Raw genomic sequence first — 16,534 nt, 5'->3', positions numbered from 1 at the left:
ACATCTTTGCTCATCATAAGCACATTCTTTACTTTGTATGAAAATAAGATTTTTAATGAGATTTTCTACATGATTGTGTTAACTATGGTACAAAAAAACTCTAAGTGTTCAGCCTGTTAGATGTTACAATATTTTCCAATACAGAACTCTTTGTCAGGTTAGAATGGTCCAAAATATCCGTCCTCTCAAGAATTTTATAAGTTTTCACCCCCCCCCCCAAGATGTGTAGTCTATGGGCAGGGCATAAGGATCTGTTCCCCTCCCCTACAGATACAACATACCAAATTGAGTGACCTCTTGGTGTGAAAATCTTGTTACATTCAAAAATTCATTTTGGCATTTAAGACTCAAAAATCATTTAGTACACAGGATCTTTACAGATGCGACTAAGATTAATCCTTACTCTCTAAACCAAAGACAAGCAAGTCTCAGAAAGTTCTGTATAATACATTTATTATAACCTTGTATACATTGTATTAACAATATGTACCATATGAAGCACACACACAATCATGTACAATAATCATACAAATTTCTGCTGATTTTATCAATTTCAAAAGTTAGTCCCTTTTTAGCAGACAAGAAATCTGTCATCTCTGATTTGGTCCTTGCCTCCAAAGTAGGCTCTGAAAGTTCAAAGTAAGATAACATGTTGCAAATCATATTGTTAAATAATCCGCATCATGCCAATCCTTCAATGAACATTTTTTTTAATACGAGGTTTTTAATTATTTAACTGATTATGAAATACAAACAATCATTGGAAGAAAAAATCAAGTACATGTAGTTTAATAAAAAAAGCTGATTGTTGAATGCATTTTTAAAAAATTCTACTCAAGTGTACAAATTAGTCAAATAACTAAATACATCTTTGTTTAAAAAATAAAGTCTATGGCAAGTTTGCAAGAGTTTATACATTTTTGTGACAAAAATGGAGAAAAAAATGACCTACATTTATAACAACATGGGAGTATAGACAGCCGAGGCTGGTATTACACTAGAGGTATACAAGAATCTTTGGTGACATGGCTCCTCGAAATTCATCACTAGAAGGCACAATTATGGGATATGTACTTTTTATAACTATACCTATAACTTTTAACAAATATAGTCTAGTTTACAATGACTTATACATATGTATATATAAATTTTTTTAAATATTTGGTGTTTTTTTTTTCATTGATATAAATGAAAGGAGACATGTCAATAAATGTTATAATTAAGTTTACAAGATACAGATATTCTAAAAGAAAAAAATGACCAGAATTAGAAGAAATCAAGCAAAAAAATACAACGTGGCAGAATACATGGTAACAGCTGACAAACTTAACAATATAATTGCTTTGCATTGACCACCCAACATGTTAAGAGAATATAAAAAAATATTTCACTATGCAGCAAAGTATCCCATTAAAAAAATAAAAACAACTTTACAGTACATTTCAGAATTTGCTTAAATAAGAACAAACAACTTTCAACCTATTACAAATGCGGTAGATATTACTAAATAATGTGTTGCATAAATGATAAGTCTTAGCAAAAATATAAATAAAACATTCTTTCCTGTTTTTTTTTTAACACAACACAATTGTTATATGTGCCACATTTTCCTCAGGAATGGCTTTACATGCAAAAAGGTCCTGATTGGTCATAGTTTGACTTTCTTTTCTAAGATTTATATTTCTTGATAAGCATTGCATATCAGGGCCTGTCCCAAATTTCTAGCAGAGTAATTTCCCTTTGACTGTCTCCACACCCATTACAACAAGGCTAGAAGTTTGACACTACCCATAATAGTTAATGCACCATGGAGTCATACACATTTCTGCATCACATTTAAGGTACAACAGCCAGTTTATTCCCCGGACTCATCCATGCCATTTGACCCCTCGCCATCCCCGCCACCATTGACCGTTGTCGTGGGAACACGTTTAGGTACGCTCATTGTGTATGTCTGTTTCTGTAATGTGGGGCGTCCCTTGATGCCTTTTCCAGCTGCTCTCATTTCATAGTGTTTAACTATGTCTTGATCTGAGGGAAGAGTTGCACTGAAAGCTGTTGTCTGGTATCCACGTTCCATATAATCCCAAATAGCAGTAAATTCCTCTGGAATTTTAAAGTCCCTGTATTGCTGCAAACAAATAACAAAAGTCATGAATTTTTCCTTCATTTCATAATGTTTAGGCTCAACTTAATATACACATTCTCTTTAAAAATAAAAAAACAAGGCATGCTCCTCTTTTCTTCTTCAATTCTTTAAAAGAGGGATTAACTATTTATTAACTTCCTATCTTTCAACCTAGAGACAACTAAATATTTTATTTTAAGATTTTCCGATTTCCATTATACCCTGACATTTGGAAAAGCATTCACATGAACAATCAGGGACTGAACAAATTATTTCCCAAACACTTTACAATGTACACACACTTCAAGACAAGAAAATTACCTCTCCAGCTAGACGTATGTGCTGTAGTTTTGGCAGCAAGACACAATCAGCATAGGCAAGGGATGGTCCCGTCAAGAACGGGGTTTCCTGCATCTCCAGATGGCTGTTCAAATTCCGTAAGTCTGATAACAACTTCTTGCCATCACTGCTCGGGTTTTGTAAGAATAAATTGAAGTTCTGGAACAAAATAAGAACAGAATATTCCCAACTTTCTAGCAAGTGCACAATATTAAATCTTATCTAAGTAACAAAGTAAATGTTGTTGGGGCCATAATCAAAATAATCAATTTATCTTTACATCAATCCCATGTGCTGTATATTGGATGATTCAAAATAAACAATAATATCATCATTAAATTCAAAATCAGGCTTTTTTCCCTTTTTGGTGAACTTGGTTTTTTTTTTGAAATTAAGGTTAAATAATCTTTGCATTAAAAAAATCCTTAAACCAAATGCTTTGTTCATCTGAATAGTAAGCAATAAAATCCTACCTTATATAAATCCTCAAATATTTTCAAACTTGCAACATTGGCCTGCTGGGTTCTCTTCAGTTTAGGGCAGTTAAAGTTTATACTCTCAAAGAATTTTTCAACATCGTCATAATTGTCATAAACGATCCCAGAAATATCCTGACCATTGACATTTTTGCCACTCGTTCCGATCACTACTGGGAATATTTTGCTTTGGACTTTGTCTTTGAATGTCTGAGGTGGTGTGTTGGCCTGTACTGTGAAAACCTTAAAGCTTGCATTCTTCTGTTCGGCCAGGAGATAGGCGATCATGAACCACTGTTGGCAGATCGGACAAGATCCTTTCATTTCTCCATCGATACTGGAGGCCTGTTGAAGTATAATGGAATAAGAAGTTTTACTATGTGAAATTAAACTAAAGCATTCAAATCAATGATAGATATTCGTATTAAAACAATTAAATAAATCTGAAAATCAATGTTCTCTACGTTTATTAACTTTATCTCAAATCTACTGAAGCTTCTGTGCAGGTGCTTCTATTGACAGCTTGAAATAAATTATAGTCATGAATGTCTCGATAAAAATCAAGATACACTGCATGGATTGACCTAGTTCGAATTTCACGAGGCAGGTCAAAAGTGTTAAACGTAAAAACAAAGCAGATTGTGAGCAATTAACTGCCACATGTGTTACAACAAAGGGAAGTAAATCTGCAAGGCTCGACGATAATGGGATGGTGTAAAAGTAGTCCGGGACATATGTCCCGGACATATGTCCCGCGATGTCCCAATTTTCTATTTCGCGTCTAACTTATTTTCCAGTTACTTTTTTCAAAAACCGTTAATCATATATCAAATGGCATCTTAATTTAAGTTGATGGTATTCTTTCTGCTTCGTAAAAAACACTAATAAGTTAAAAATCGCCACTTTTCCTTCGTCGAAAGTGTAAATGTAGTCCCGAGAAATCGACAATGTTTTTTTGATTTCCGGTTTTTGTTTTGCCTTTGTATATACATTAAATATACATATTTCTGTATGTTTATATACTGTATTTGAATATCAAATATTGTTTTATAATATAAACATAATTATTAAGTCATTCTCAATCCCTAAGATAATTGTTTACACATTTCTTCGCGGGACATAGCAGTTCACAAGAAACAGAAAAGAAAAAGTAAAACCGAAAACCCTATAGGGGTAGTATATACAATTCCGTATAACGATTCTGTAAAGGATGTTAGCCGGTATAGCACCACATTTATATATCATATACCTTGCCCAGCTCTTGCCACGTGGAGGCCTCCTTTATTAAGAGCCATTTAATTGTTGGAAAAATAGTAAAACATATTTGTAAAGCCAGTTAAAAGCACTAAATCTATTATTTACATGTGCACATTTTACAGACGTTTTATATTATCCAATGGGCACTAGTGTCTGAAACCTAGTCACCTTATAACGAGCACAAGCAAAACATATCTATGTATTTAAATAAATAATGGAACACATTTACATATATTCATTGTAGATCTGGACTGGTGATAACATAAAAATGTATCAGCTTATTTCTCGCAGGCACAACACCAAGAAAAGCTTGTAGAGTATTCTCCCGCAATATTCAAATTTATTGATTAAGAGTTTAAAAATGGACTTCGAACAGTACAACATATCCCATTGCCAGAACGATGATACTGTAAAAAAAGAAGAAGTTTTATTTATTGTTTTATTACATCAAAAAACCAAGCTGACCCGCGAGAAAGTTAAAGAAACCCGACATAGTGGCGGTACTTTAAAAAGTCCACCCTACGCTTCGATGCAGACCTTGGTACAAGGTAATTTATGGAGAAAAATTAATGATGAGACAATAATTGTTACAATTTTAGCCCATTCGTGGTCATACCTTAATTCTAATATTGAGACAATAATTATTGTAACAACAAGTAAAATAATCAAATAATTATTCAATGATTTTGAGAAGATAATTGCTGTCGGAATCCTTTAATTAATGATTGAATGCATTTTCTAGTATCAAAATAATATAAATAAAATTACTATTAATAATAATACTAATATTTGCTTACAAATATATATTTTTTCAATTCATCTCAATATTATATGAAATTATTGATAAACGTGAATTTTATTCGGAACTCTTACATGTAACTTTGTTGGGTTTCCAATTGTACTATATCTTTTCAGCTGTGCGTAAACTTCAATGTCCCGCAGGGAAAAGTGTAAATAACTGCTTTTAAGGTTAAAAGTTGATAAATAATTAATATTTCTAACATAAACAAATAATAAGGAGACAACAACAAGAAAAAACACATAGAAATATGTATATTAAATGTATATACAAAGGCAAAACAAAAACCGGAAATCAAAAAAACATTGTCGATTTCTCGGGACTACATTTACACTTTCGACGAAGGAAAATTGGCGATTTTTAACTTAAAAGTGTTTTTTATGAAGCAGAAAGAATACCATCGACTTAAATTAAGATGCCATTTGATATCTAATTAACGGTTTTTGAAAAAAGTAACTGGAAAATAAGTTAGACGCGAAATAGAAAATTGGGACATCGCGGGACATATGTCCGGGACATATGTCCCGGACTACTTTTACACCATCCCGACGATAATAACGCTTGGAATAATTTATAATTTCATTATATTGCATCTTGTTCTAATAATTGTTATAATTCAGACCTACATAGCAATGTATGTAACGTCGTTTAATTTTTTTTAACCGTATATAATATTTATGTAGCAAATATGCTTTCCAAATAAATAAAAACATCAAAAGGGCGCTACTGTCGAACAGCAGAAATGAAAAGGTGAATTGTTTTGAGCGAAAAATGTCAACAAACCTTGATATAGAGCTCGAATTTCGGCTTCGGATCCTCATCAGATTCCTGGGGCTCGTAAAAAGGTTTATCGTCGCTCATTTTAGCGATATGTTGTCGAAATCGACACGAAAAAACTTCTACAATTACTCGTCCTACCTATGACGCACTGCCTCGCCCAGAAATCCGCTGTTACACTTACGCATGCGTAAAAGACCAAGTCACGTGATCTTGTTTATAACGTGGGATTTTACGAACTGCAAAAAATCACTTCAAAATTTTACACGGCGGATAAAGAGTGTACGTTAATTAAAACAACGTACATATAGCCTTTATTAGCAATACCATTTGATGTCCCAAACTTAAGATAGGATTTTTTTGGTGTGTTGGGGGGAGGGGGGAGGGGGTGGTGAACCTTGGCGATGACAAAGCAACGCCTTATTCCTCAGAGCGCTTGGATACACGCTTATCGTTTGGGCGGGGAGATAATTATCACATCCTCAATAGCATAAATGGCCCATGCACCCTATCGTACTGTGTACTAACATAACATGAGAATCACGCGCGCATTCTGACTCTCACCATGCAGCTTTTGCCTGTAAGCGCAACGTAGCATCGTATTTGAAAGTGGGAGGGGGGATTCATCTAAAAAATCAGCAAAAAAAAAAAAATATTATAAAATATTTAAATAAAAAAACAGGCACGTACATGAATATTGTAGCATGGAAGGTGAGGGGGGGGGGGGGGTCTGTGCTCCGATGCCCCAGCCCCCCCCCCCCCCCCAAAAAAAATGCTACAAGGACATGGCTGAAGCGAAGCTTGCAAAGCACGAAATCTGGTGAGAAAGTGGAGAAGTTTGATTTCCTCAATTTACTTTTTATTCATTTTTCTTTCTTGGCTTCAACTTAAGATAGACTTAATTGCCACAGGCAATACATACTAAAATATTGAGCTGTTCGTACAGTAGTAATTATGATGGAGCGTTTGGTTTATAAGTTTTATTTGCTTTGTTAGTATTGCCACAAAATAAAAATACAAAACAAAAAACAAAGCAATATTCAAACAGCGTCACCATAAATCTTGGTGTCACTACATATATATCTCGTTCGAATAGTTTTTTTTTCATTTCGAAAAGGTGATCAGGACGTACGCAAAATGTTCGAACCAAAGGGCAAAATTCTCCCTTTCAGGGAAAATCTATCAAAAAAACTTCTTTTGAAATTTTAAGACACTGCTAAATAAAATAATGAGAGAGAGAGAGAGAGAGAGAGAGAGAGAGAGAGAGAGAGAGAGAGAGAGAATTCACGCATTGTGTGCTTTCTTCCTGCATGCGTTACAAATGACAAATACAATAATTACCCCTTACAAAACAACCGTATACTTTGAATATGCTACTACGTTGAAAAGAAATTGTCAAATTGGAAAGATATCATTTGTCAACCTTTTAATGGCATGACTCCATGAGTGACACAGACTTGTAATAGAAATCAAAATAAAAAGTATTTCAAGGATACAATGCTCAAATCATTGCATAATATTGCAATGGCCGATGTCCTTCGTTCCGAATTGCAAGACATTTCTTTTAAAAGCATTCCACGAAAATCCTAACAATTTATCCTGGCTCGTTACTCAGAATTTAATTACATTTTTTTATGTCATTCAAAGAAGGAATCCTTTTAAAAGTGATACACGTGTTCGATTGAAATAAAAATCAGCATAGTGTATCGCAAAGTGTACAGCGCAAACAATGGTAACAAATCGGGGAAATGAAAAAATACATGCAATGGCAGCAATTCTGAAAGTTTGTGTGTATGTGTGTGGGGGGTATCAATTTTTTCCCCTTGCAAACCTACATGCATAAAGTGACTTAATTTACCAATGGAGGGAGGAGTGGAGGGTCAGCCACCCTTTTTCCTAACTTTTTAAAATTGAGTTTGCATTATTTCAATTTCCTTTGGAAGCAAATAAAAGACCGACACTATAGTGCAAAAACAAGACTCCTTCCCTTTCTAATGACAGGAAGCCTAACAATTAGGCCACTGGAATGCAATAACTGTATATATAACCCTCCCCCAATCCGTTACTAAATTTTGTGGGACCGAGATGAAGAGTCTGTTTTAGCTATATGATAGTACTTCAACAGTACTTGAAATATAGTCTATAAATATAAATTATGTCAGTTTCAATATCATCGTCAAATTGAAGTCAGAAATACACAAAATGTACACTAAATTTCCGCACAACCGTTGATAAAAATAAATACACGGCATACAAAACTTAAATGGTTAAATGGTCTATACCATTATTAATATTTATTATATCGTGATTTCATTAATCAAAATACGTAGATTGTCCGGTTACCAGTACAAGTTTGTTGTGTTGATCGTTGTTTTCTTATTAAGCTTAAACACTATAGGCATTATTTAAAAGAAACACCGTCAACTGAATAAGCCGTATTCATGTACATATGCACATACATTGTATTATATTTTGCGTCTTGTTGTTGAGTACTTAACACAAGGACACACGCGGCTTGAGAAATTTATTTTTTCTTTATGAAGGGGGCAACGACTGCCGTGTTTATTCACAGAATCGATAGCTATTTATAAATCAAAACATCACTCTGTAGAGCTCAATGTATTTAAAAGTTTCGCGAAAGTATTTAATTACAAATATACAGTCCCTTTCCTACGACCATCGTAAGTCAATTAAAAGCATACAATGCTATAGTTTTACATTTTTCGCGACGAGATATCTTCACGAGGTTTGCAAAAACTTTTTAGTAGTGAATGATGTTGCTGCAAATCGGTTATAACAAGACTTAATCAGTTAACGACTTGATTTCGCGAAAGTTTGCCGTCGCAATGGATATATTACTTTGGTCAACCGCAAAATATAGTCGTCGCAATTAATAGTTAATTGTTTTACAGTGTATTGTCAAATCATCTGTGTGTTTATTTGCATTTAGCTACCTCTCACCCGGGGCCCCTTTCCACAAAACCCAACCCCTCACTCTCAATAAAATAACACTACACTTTTCTACATAAACCGAAAAAAATCCCACCAGTAGTTCACATCTGTATAGGATGTAGAAAATCTGCTGAGCGATGTTGTACAGCATTGATCGAAAATGTTTAATTGACTAAAAGATTCTCGAGATAACTCTTAACACCACATGTAAAGCAAGTATATATAAAGTCACGTGAGGGGAGTGCGTCGACCGCTGTACATGTATTTTACATCACAAAGTATTTAACTCAATGGAAATTGAAAAAAATCAAATAAAGACAACAAGGATGTTAATTAAACCAAAACATACATCGAATCTGTTGAAAATACATGTATATCTGAAAGGATCATAGTTATAGGATTTTTCAAACAAATATTGTGCATAACTTTGACAAGGAGGAAGTTTCTCGTTAAGATACTTCCGGTCCACGCTTCCTTTATGCAACATATATATACTACGCACTTCGTTGCTGAAACGTGCAATACAATTGCATTATGTGTGTTTGTTAAAGAGTACGAATTATTAAAGCTGATTGCTCGATACCGGACTTTTTGTTTTAATTTTATGCTAATGTGTTAACCCTAAAGCGAATGACTATCTGAACCATTGAACTTCTATTTCAATTTCAAACAAAATCTTGCTGTGGAAGATTTAATTCCATTGATCAACAATTTTACGATGGTGCTCGCCCAGTGTAATCTTGAGGACAACACCCCCACCTTTTATTCCTTGCTTGCAAAGGCGTCGAAAGCAAATGGAAAGGGGGGGGGGGGTAGACTCTTTACAAGCAAAAAGACAAAAAAAAACCCCCAAAATAATAAAAATCCTTATCCGGGGGTTGGGGTGGGGGTTATACCTACAGTTCCAAAAATTTTACCCACCAAAATCCCCCCCCCCCGCCAAATTATGAAATTCCTTATCCGTGTGTGTGTGTGGGGGGGGGGGGGGGTATACCTATGACTCCAACTTCTCAATATTTCCATCTTTTCAGGGTACATTTAGGAACAATTATCTTTGCTGCGAGAAAAAGTGGGGGTGGGGTAGGGCTGAACCTTCTATGATGCTATGTGCCTAATGGTTAGGTCTAACTTAACAACAAAAGAGTGCTAAGCCACCCCCCCCCTCCAGCCTCTCGGTTCCGAGTCCTATGGCTTCTGAACTTTTAACATGCGGTAATACGACGCATGTCACACAGATCAATGTGTGACACAGATTAAGCACAAATGATACACTAGTAGACGAAGCAAAAAAAAAAAATGAGATGACGAAATCAAATTAGACCGAAACAGACTTATCTTACTTATGAACAAAAGGATAATTTTGAAAATCTGTCACACTGGTTGTTTTTATCGTCTCAGGCTAGGCCACTGTGGTCTCAAAGCTAGTAAAGGTTTAAATATCGTATATATACTCATGTTTCTCCGTGATCATGCACTTTGGCTGTGCTTTTCAAGAATGTGCTGTCACTTGAGATGCTGAGAGACACTCTTTCTGATTGATTGTCCGTTGTTGTTTAACTCACCGCGAGACATTCGTGATTATGTTGTCAGATCTCTTACCGCCGGTCGTATCGTATTACCAAAGCAAACCAACGTTACGAGTAGAAGAAATACTCAGTAGTCATAACATGAATTGTTTATTAATTGTCAGTGTTGAACTTGGTATATATTGAGAACTTTCTCAGCGTTATTAGAACAAGAAGAGTCTAGGCATACATGTGTGAAAATATTGCACCATCCTCATCATAAAGCAATTTTCTAATCAATCAATCAATCAATCGATCGATCAACCAATCGCCAAACTTTCTATGTAGCATTTTTCTGGTCACACAAAACGTTCCTCTATATTGAGAGGAACCCAGTTTATTTCTCTCCGTAACGGAGAGAACGAAACAACATTAATGCACGACTCTGATGAGGAAGGAGCTGGCACACTGTATAACAGGCAATTAAGATTCATTAGGTAATTATGATTCATTCTTGGTTGGAAGAGAAGAAAAGGTAAGGTTAAGGAGACTGAAAGATGAGAGAATGCAATGAAACACGCCAGGTTCAATGCAATGTATTGACCCTATCCTATATACTAGTACATGTGTTGTTATACGGGCCAAAATACATGTAACTGGTTTTAACCTGTTAAATATCAGTTTTACCTGGCACGCGCGAACAAAAACATTCAGTTTTCTCTATTATATATAGGTATAAAGGAGGTAACAACAATATGTATGTAAATTTCATTATGCATGCTCTATTAACTTATTTTACGGCAAATGCAGGTTACGTAATGCACTGCCGTCTCCAAGAGAATTAAAAGGCTCTTTAAACGATGCGAAAGTGTTTTTAGTCTGCATTCCGTATGAGAAAAGGGCACACATACATTTGTTGATAGAGCCATGTTTCAAGACATCGGAAATTTTCCAGCGGTAGATATTAAACAAGGTGGATTTAATTCTTGGAACTGTCGTCAAGCAATACTCTAGGAGCGAAGAATGCAAAGCATATTATGTCATATATATACCGTATGCACCGCACAAATTAATAAAATATCGAAACTCCATATTATTTTTCAAAATTGGACAAACCACCCGGTATTTAAATCTTAGTGACAGATCATTATGGTGATTGTGACAATGGCAGTGGCTTTTTCCAGGAAGGAGGGGGCGGGGGCAGTTGGCCTTTAATCGTGGACTACACTGAAATCCAAGTTAAATAAACCTTTTTGTTCCAAGAAGCTACGAATTCCAATAAATCGACGAGATTCGCTTAAAAAAAGAGTATTTAGTATAAAATTTTCTAGCATGCCACCGTCATCTCTCCGATCGCCCCACCCATTCCGTTTACTGGGTCAGCAGAATTCCCCAAGTGACAGGGTACATACACGCTTTAATTTTGTCAATGGAGCAGCGGTTTATCTCCGGAGGTAGATAATCTTCAAATATTGACACATCGCCCCGACTGCTCTAAAGGCATACCTTAAAGCGACGAACTGGCGAGTTATCAGACTGAGGAAAAACGCTCTTTTGTTAGGTGTAACAGGAAATATAAAGTAAAATCACAGCCCTTTTATGGAATGACTTCTTTAAGAAGCCCAGGGTGTCTTTTAAGTTTCGTCCTAACTGCCTTTTTGCGTGTTGTAATGTTGCTCAATTCAGGTCTACCGGTCGCATTCTTAGGTGAGATAGTTTGAATAAACAGTTTAGATGATAACTTTTTTCGATCTTCTCTTAATTATATTGTATATATACAATGTCCACGTTTAATTTAAATGATCTAAATTTAATTCGTGGGAAATACAAGCAGTTAATTAAATAATTAGTATATATATAGTACCAATCATCTATATATTGGATAGAGAATCTCAATCATTAGTACCCCAGCTGATCAGCTAGTTTGTTTCCAAATCCAGGTCGTTGTTCGAGTTCTTTAAATGCATTATTTACAAATAGATCAAATGGCCCAAGCCGACCCAAGCTACTTTGTTAGTGTTGGCACAGTTTGTACGCAAGGCTTTGACACTTCATCATACATTCTTCATTGCATGAACAACCACGGTCACCAAGCCTTCACTATTCTTATTCAGTTGAACTGCAAATAAATCTGCCCGATTCTTTTTCAACGTTTTCCCTTGGGATACCTGTCATCCTGCAATGTAATAACACAACCAATATCGGAGCACTTCCATGTCTCCTATCATTTTAACCTCCCTCTTGTAAGTTGAGTAAACTTCGATTCGGTGGCGAAAATTACAGACCGCGAATTAAACTACGTTGGTTTAGAAAGTTGCAAAGGCTGCTGTGTTGTGAAATATCTAGTAGACCACATGCAAGTTAAAACACTTGACTTACTTTTTGATGTCTTATCGGAAGTATTATTTAAGTTAACACGTTTCGACACTTACAGAAAAAAGAGATTTATACATTTCACACCAAACTTTTGAAAATGCCAAAATTTATGCTATATAAGACTATATGAACGTGTCATGACACAGTCAGTGTTCACCAGATCCGAGATCACAGTACAGTATGGAAGTGTGTGAACTTCCTGAAAACCAACTGTTGGTATTTACTATTTCCTGAATCTCTCAATTTCTTTCCATCCTAGCTCTATTTCTATGGAAATGTCTGAAATTTCCGAAATCGGTACGTACATCACAACCCTAGATGCGCGCCGAAGATCGAATTAAGTTTGTACATAGACATATTTCGTTATATGTCTATGGTTTGTACAAAGGTACTAAAGGTTAACTGGTATGAACTTAGCCTATTACATGTTCTAGCAGGATAGTGTAAAAATTGAATGACTTAAATACCGGTAAATTCTGGAATAACGACTTGACAATTATTCTGCAACAAGGAAGTTGTTCCACACGACCGCTGATCCATAAGGCCTTTCACATTGATTCTTGAAGGTTTCCTTTTTTAGACTACGAGCCTAGAACTGTCTTTTCATCAAGGAAAGTTTAAAAATATAAGTAAAGGACAATAGAGTTCATGAATAATAAATGTTCAAAAGAGAGAGAGAGATCGAGGCATCAATTCTTTTTTATCCAATAACTATATTTGAACCGGAAAACTTCGACTGTGGCTAAGTAAATAACTTGGTCATTTAATGTCAGATTAAAGGACCCCTGCGATTGAAAAATTCAACACTAATACACACAAAGCTTCCCTTCATAAATCAAAACAGCGTGACGGACGGCAAGTTACTGTATATTTTCATCCTTCTTTGACTTTTAGACTTTTTAAGTACATGTTTTATGCGTTTGACTTCGCTCTCCTTGCATATTTTTATCAAGATAGTCCACAGGGCTATCTAAATTTGTACCGGATGACTGTGAAATATTCAGTGGCTTACGGTTTTTTTTCCATTGCGTTGCAGAATATACTAATTCAGAATGAACGTGCATTAATTAATTTAATTAGTTATGTAAAAATTCATTGAGATGAAAAAGGCTTGACAGATATACATTCTTATAGCTTGAGGTTCTTACGATTAGATGTCAGTGACCAGCAACGACAGAGAAGCTTGTGTCAAAATGACACTCAAATACACGTGTATATTGGAATTCAATCGCTGATTTTCTTGTACCGAAAGGGTTAACCTACGGAGGAGCGCAAGGTATTTTCGCAGCGGAAAAAACCTAATTACGACGTGAAGTCGTCAAGAGAAATTTTCAATGATGATTTCTATTTTTGAATAAAACTCCTTTCTTATCAAGTATAGATCAGATATTATTATGAAAGAAGCTACATATTCAGGAGAATCCTCTTACAATTTAGGACACCCCCCCCCCTTCGACGGAATAGCAAATGACTTAGGACCCCCCCCCCCCTTTCGACGAAATAGCAAAAACGGATATACCAAAAACTAAATATTCCAATTTTGCCTCTCTCTCTCTCTCTCCGTGTACTCTTCCCCCGACAATAGTCTTACGCTATATCTTACTAGATATGTTGCGTTATATTGATGAATGATCAGAGGGGAGCGATAAAACAGCAATGAACGATATGACGATTTATGACGACGCGTCGGCGACGGACAAACTTTGTCTACTGACCCTAAAGCCGTCATCTTGTGCAGTTCACACAGTCTCGCTCGGTGTTCTCGAAAATATTCTTTCAGTGAGGTAGCGAACAAAGTTAACAACGAGTTGTCAAAGTGTTGTTCTTGTTCATAAATTATACATGCTTCGGTTCACTTGTGTAAGTTTTTGCATAATCCTTCTTCCCGAAATATATTCCCTTCTTACTCCTTTACAAAGAGTGAATCGCAAGCATTTATAGACTTGAACAGATGTTGAATGGGGGAAATGTAGACAAAAGCAGGGGGGGGGGGGGGTGTTAAGTTATGGACTTTCCCTTCCCTAGAATGTAAGAGGATTCTCCTCAATTTTGAACAGCCTGACTAATAAACCAAATCGGTCGTTTGAATGTATGTGGCTACTAAGCTAACCCATGTAGGTTTACCCCCTTATCAAACCCTTCTGTTCAATAATTTATGACCCCCAAATAACTTATTTACATATGATGACCGTGGCTTAGCAAGGAGTGAATGGGCAGCACGTGAAATGTTAAGGGTGGGGTGGAGGTGATATGGTAGGGGGGTTGGATCTGCGGGATGTGCATAAACCTAATGCCAATCATTGTGTGTTAAATATCGAGACGACAAGCTAGCGGAACTCAACCGTTGCTAATTATATAGAATTCAAAAGTTACCCGGGTAGATGAATGGTTCCGATAGGCGATTGTTTTGTAAGCCCGTCAAGATGTACAAGATAATCGCTCTTAACACCCTCCAGATGAAAGAAATCTAGTTATACGAGACCTGCCCCATACTGCCGCGAGTTTCCTAAAACTCAACGGTTTAGGAAATGAGATAAATTCCGTTCTTTCAGGGGGGTTAATGCCCCAGCCCTATTTCAATTTCCACCGGATTTAAACGCCATATAACGTTTTAGAGTCGAACATATTTGCGTGGTTTTCGAACATTTTTAGAGTTTTCATTTCTTACTGGGCATTGTGTTTATCCCATCATTTCTCATAAAGATGATGGATGTATGCATTAAATCTTCGGCGAAGAAAATACGCGCACAAAGCTCCCCCACAACTGGTTAACATTCAGTTTTTTTGTGGTAAGAGATAAACGAATTTTTTTTATTGACATGAGTAAAAAGACAAATGACTATGAGTATTAACATCCCCATAAGAATGCCGAATATTCATCTTTTTTATCCGCCTACCCTTTTAATTCCCCGCCCTGCGGAACAAGATGTGACTTGGCAGAGCTGTAGATTACTTAGAAACATGAGGACAAGGCGGAAACAATGTTATAATATCTCAAGTGTTTACCGCGTTATTTACCGAGCTAAAGTCCCTACAAACTGGCCGATAAAATCACCTGATCGAGAACACATCGACCGAAAATGAACAAGCACCCCCCCCCCCCATTAAAAAGGCTCTCCGTCGATTTACGTGCGAAGATTCATAAGTATCGAGGCCAGATATACGGTACGAAGTGTAAATGTGATGTACTTTTGTTTGTCAAACTCGAGTACAACATTTGTGGAATTTACCCCCCCCCCCCCCCAAACTTCTTTTCTAAACCACGACAAACGTTGGTCTTTAAACATCATTTAAAGAATGACATATTTTTTTTTACAACAATTCGACAGAGTACTTCAGTGACAGTATTTAGAACAGCGATTATTATCGTGGGATACATTTCTGAGAGGTTCCCAGCTACCTACTAGTGTCCTATCACTTCAGAATGACATCACATGCTGTATCATTAATTTACCTCCACACCCTCTACTTGTCATTGTCTCGAGTGATCATAAGTACAGTCAACAAAGGACTTCATATCAAACGGGAAAATGACAAGGTCCGCTAGAAAAACTGAGTAATTTCTAATAAGTGCAAACACCTTGATTTGATATACTGTAGAGTAGAGACACCTCATTGTCAACTGCTCAATTAAATGCATCCAATACACATATATGTATACACGCAGCCCAGTTATATGTTCTTCTCTGTTGAATTTCGACACATCCTATCTATATACATTTCTATACATGTAGTTTATCTGTATAATCATATAATTGAAACAGGACTCTTGCTTTCCTGTGGCTAAATGAAAAAAAATATGATGGTATAATAACAAAAAGACAGGCGGCGACATTATGGAGGAATTACAAGGACATACTAAGGCTGTCAGATAACCTTAGACCGGCCTTCCATTGTTGAGACAGGATATGCACTTTGTCTTCCG

The 16,534-nt window shown here is 36.0% G+C and overlaps 1 protein-coding gene across 1 annotated transcript; it reads right to left on the bottom strand.

The window, feature by feature from the left end:
* Positions 1-436: 436 nt before the first annotated feature.
* On the bottom strand, positions 437-5,961 carry LOC128184753 (chloride intracellular channel protein 2-like). Its single transcript, XM_052854338.1, has 4 exons — positions 5,783-5,961; positions 2,941-3,288; positions 2,450-2,626; positions 437-2,131 (listed from the first exon to the last, which is right to left on the bottom strand). The coding sequence occupies exons 1-4, from the start codon at positions 5,858-5,860 to the stop codon at positions 1,856-1,858; spliced, it is 879 nt and encodes a 292-aa protein (XP_052710298.1). The 5' UTR covers positions 5,861-5,961; the 3' UTR covers positions 437-1,855.
* Positions 5,962-16,534: the final 10,573 nt, after the last annotated feature.

The sequence above is a fragment of the Crassostrea angulata genome, chromosome 5 (assembly GCF_025612915.1).
Source record: "Crassostrea angulata isolate pt1a10 chromosome 5, ASM2561291v2, whole genome shotgun sequence".
NCBI lineage: Eukaryota > Metazoa > Mollusca > Bivalvia > Ostreida > Ostreidae > Magallana > Magallana angulata.
Note: the sequence above shows the minus strand (reverse complement) of the source record. Positions and strands in the feature narration are given on the sequence as shown.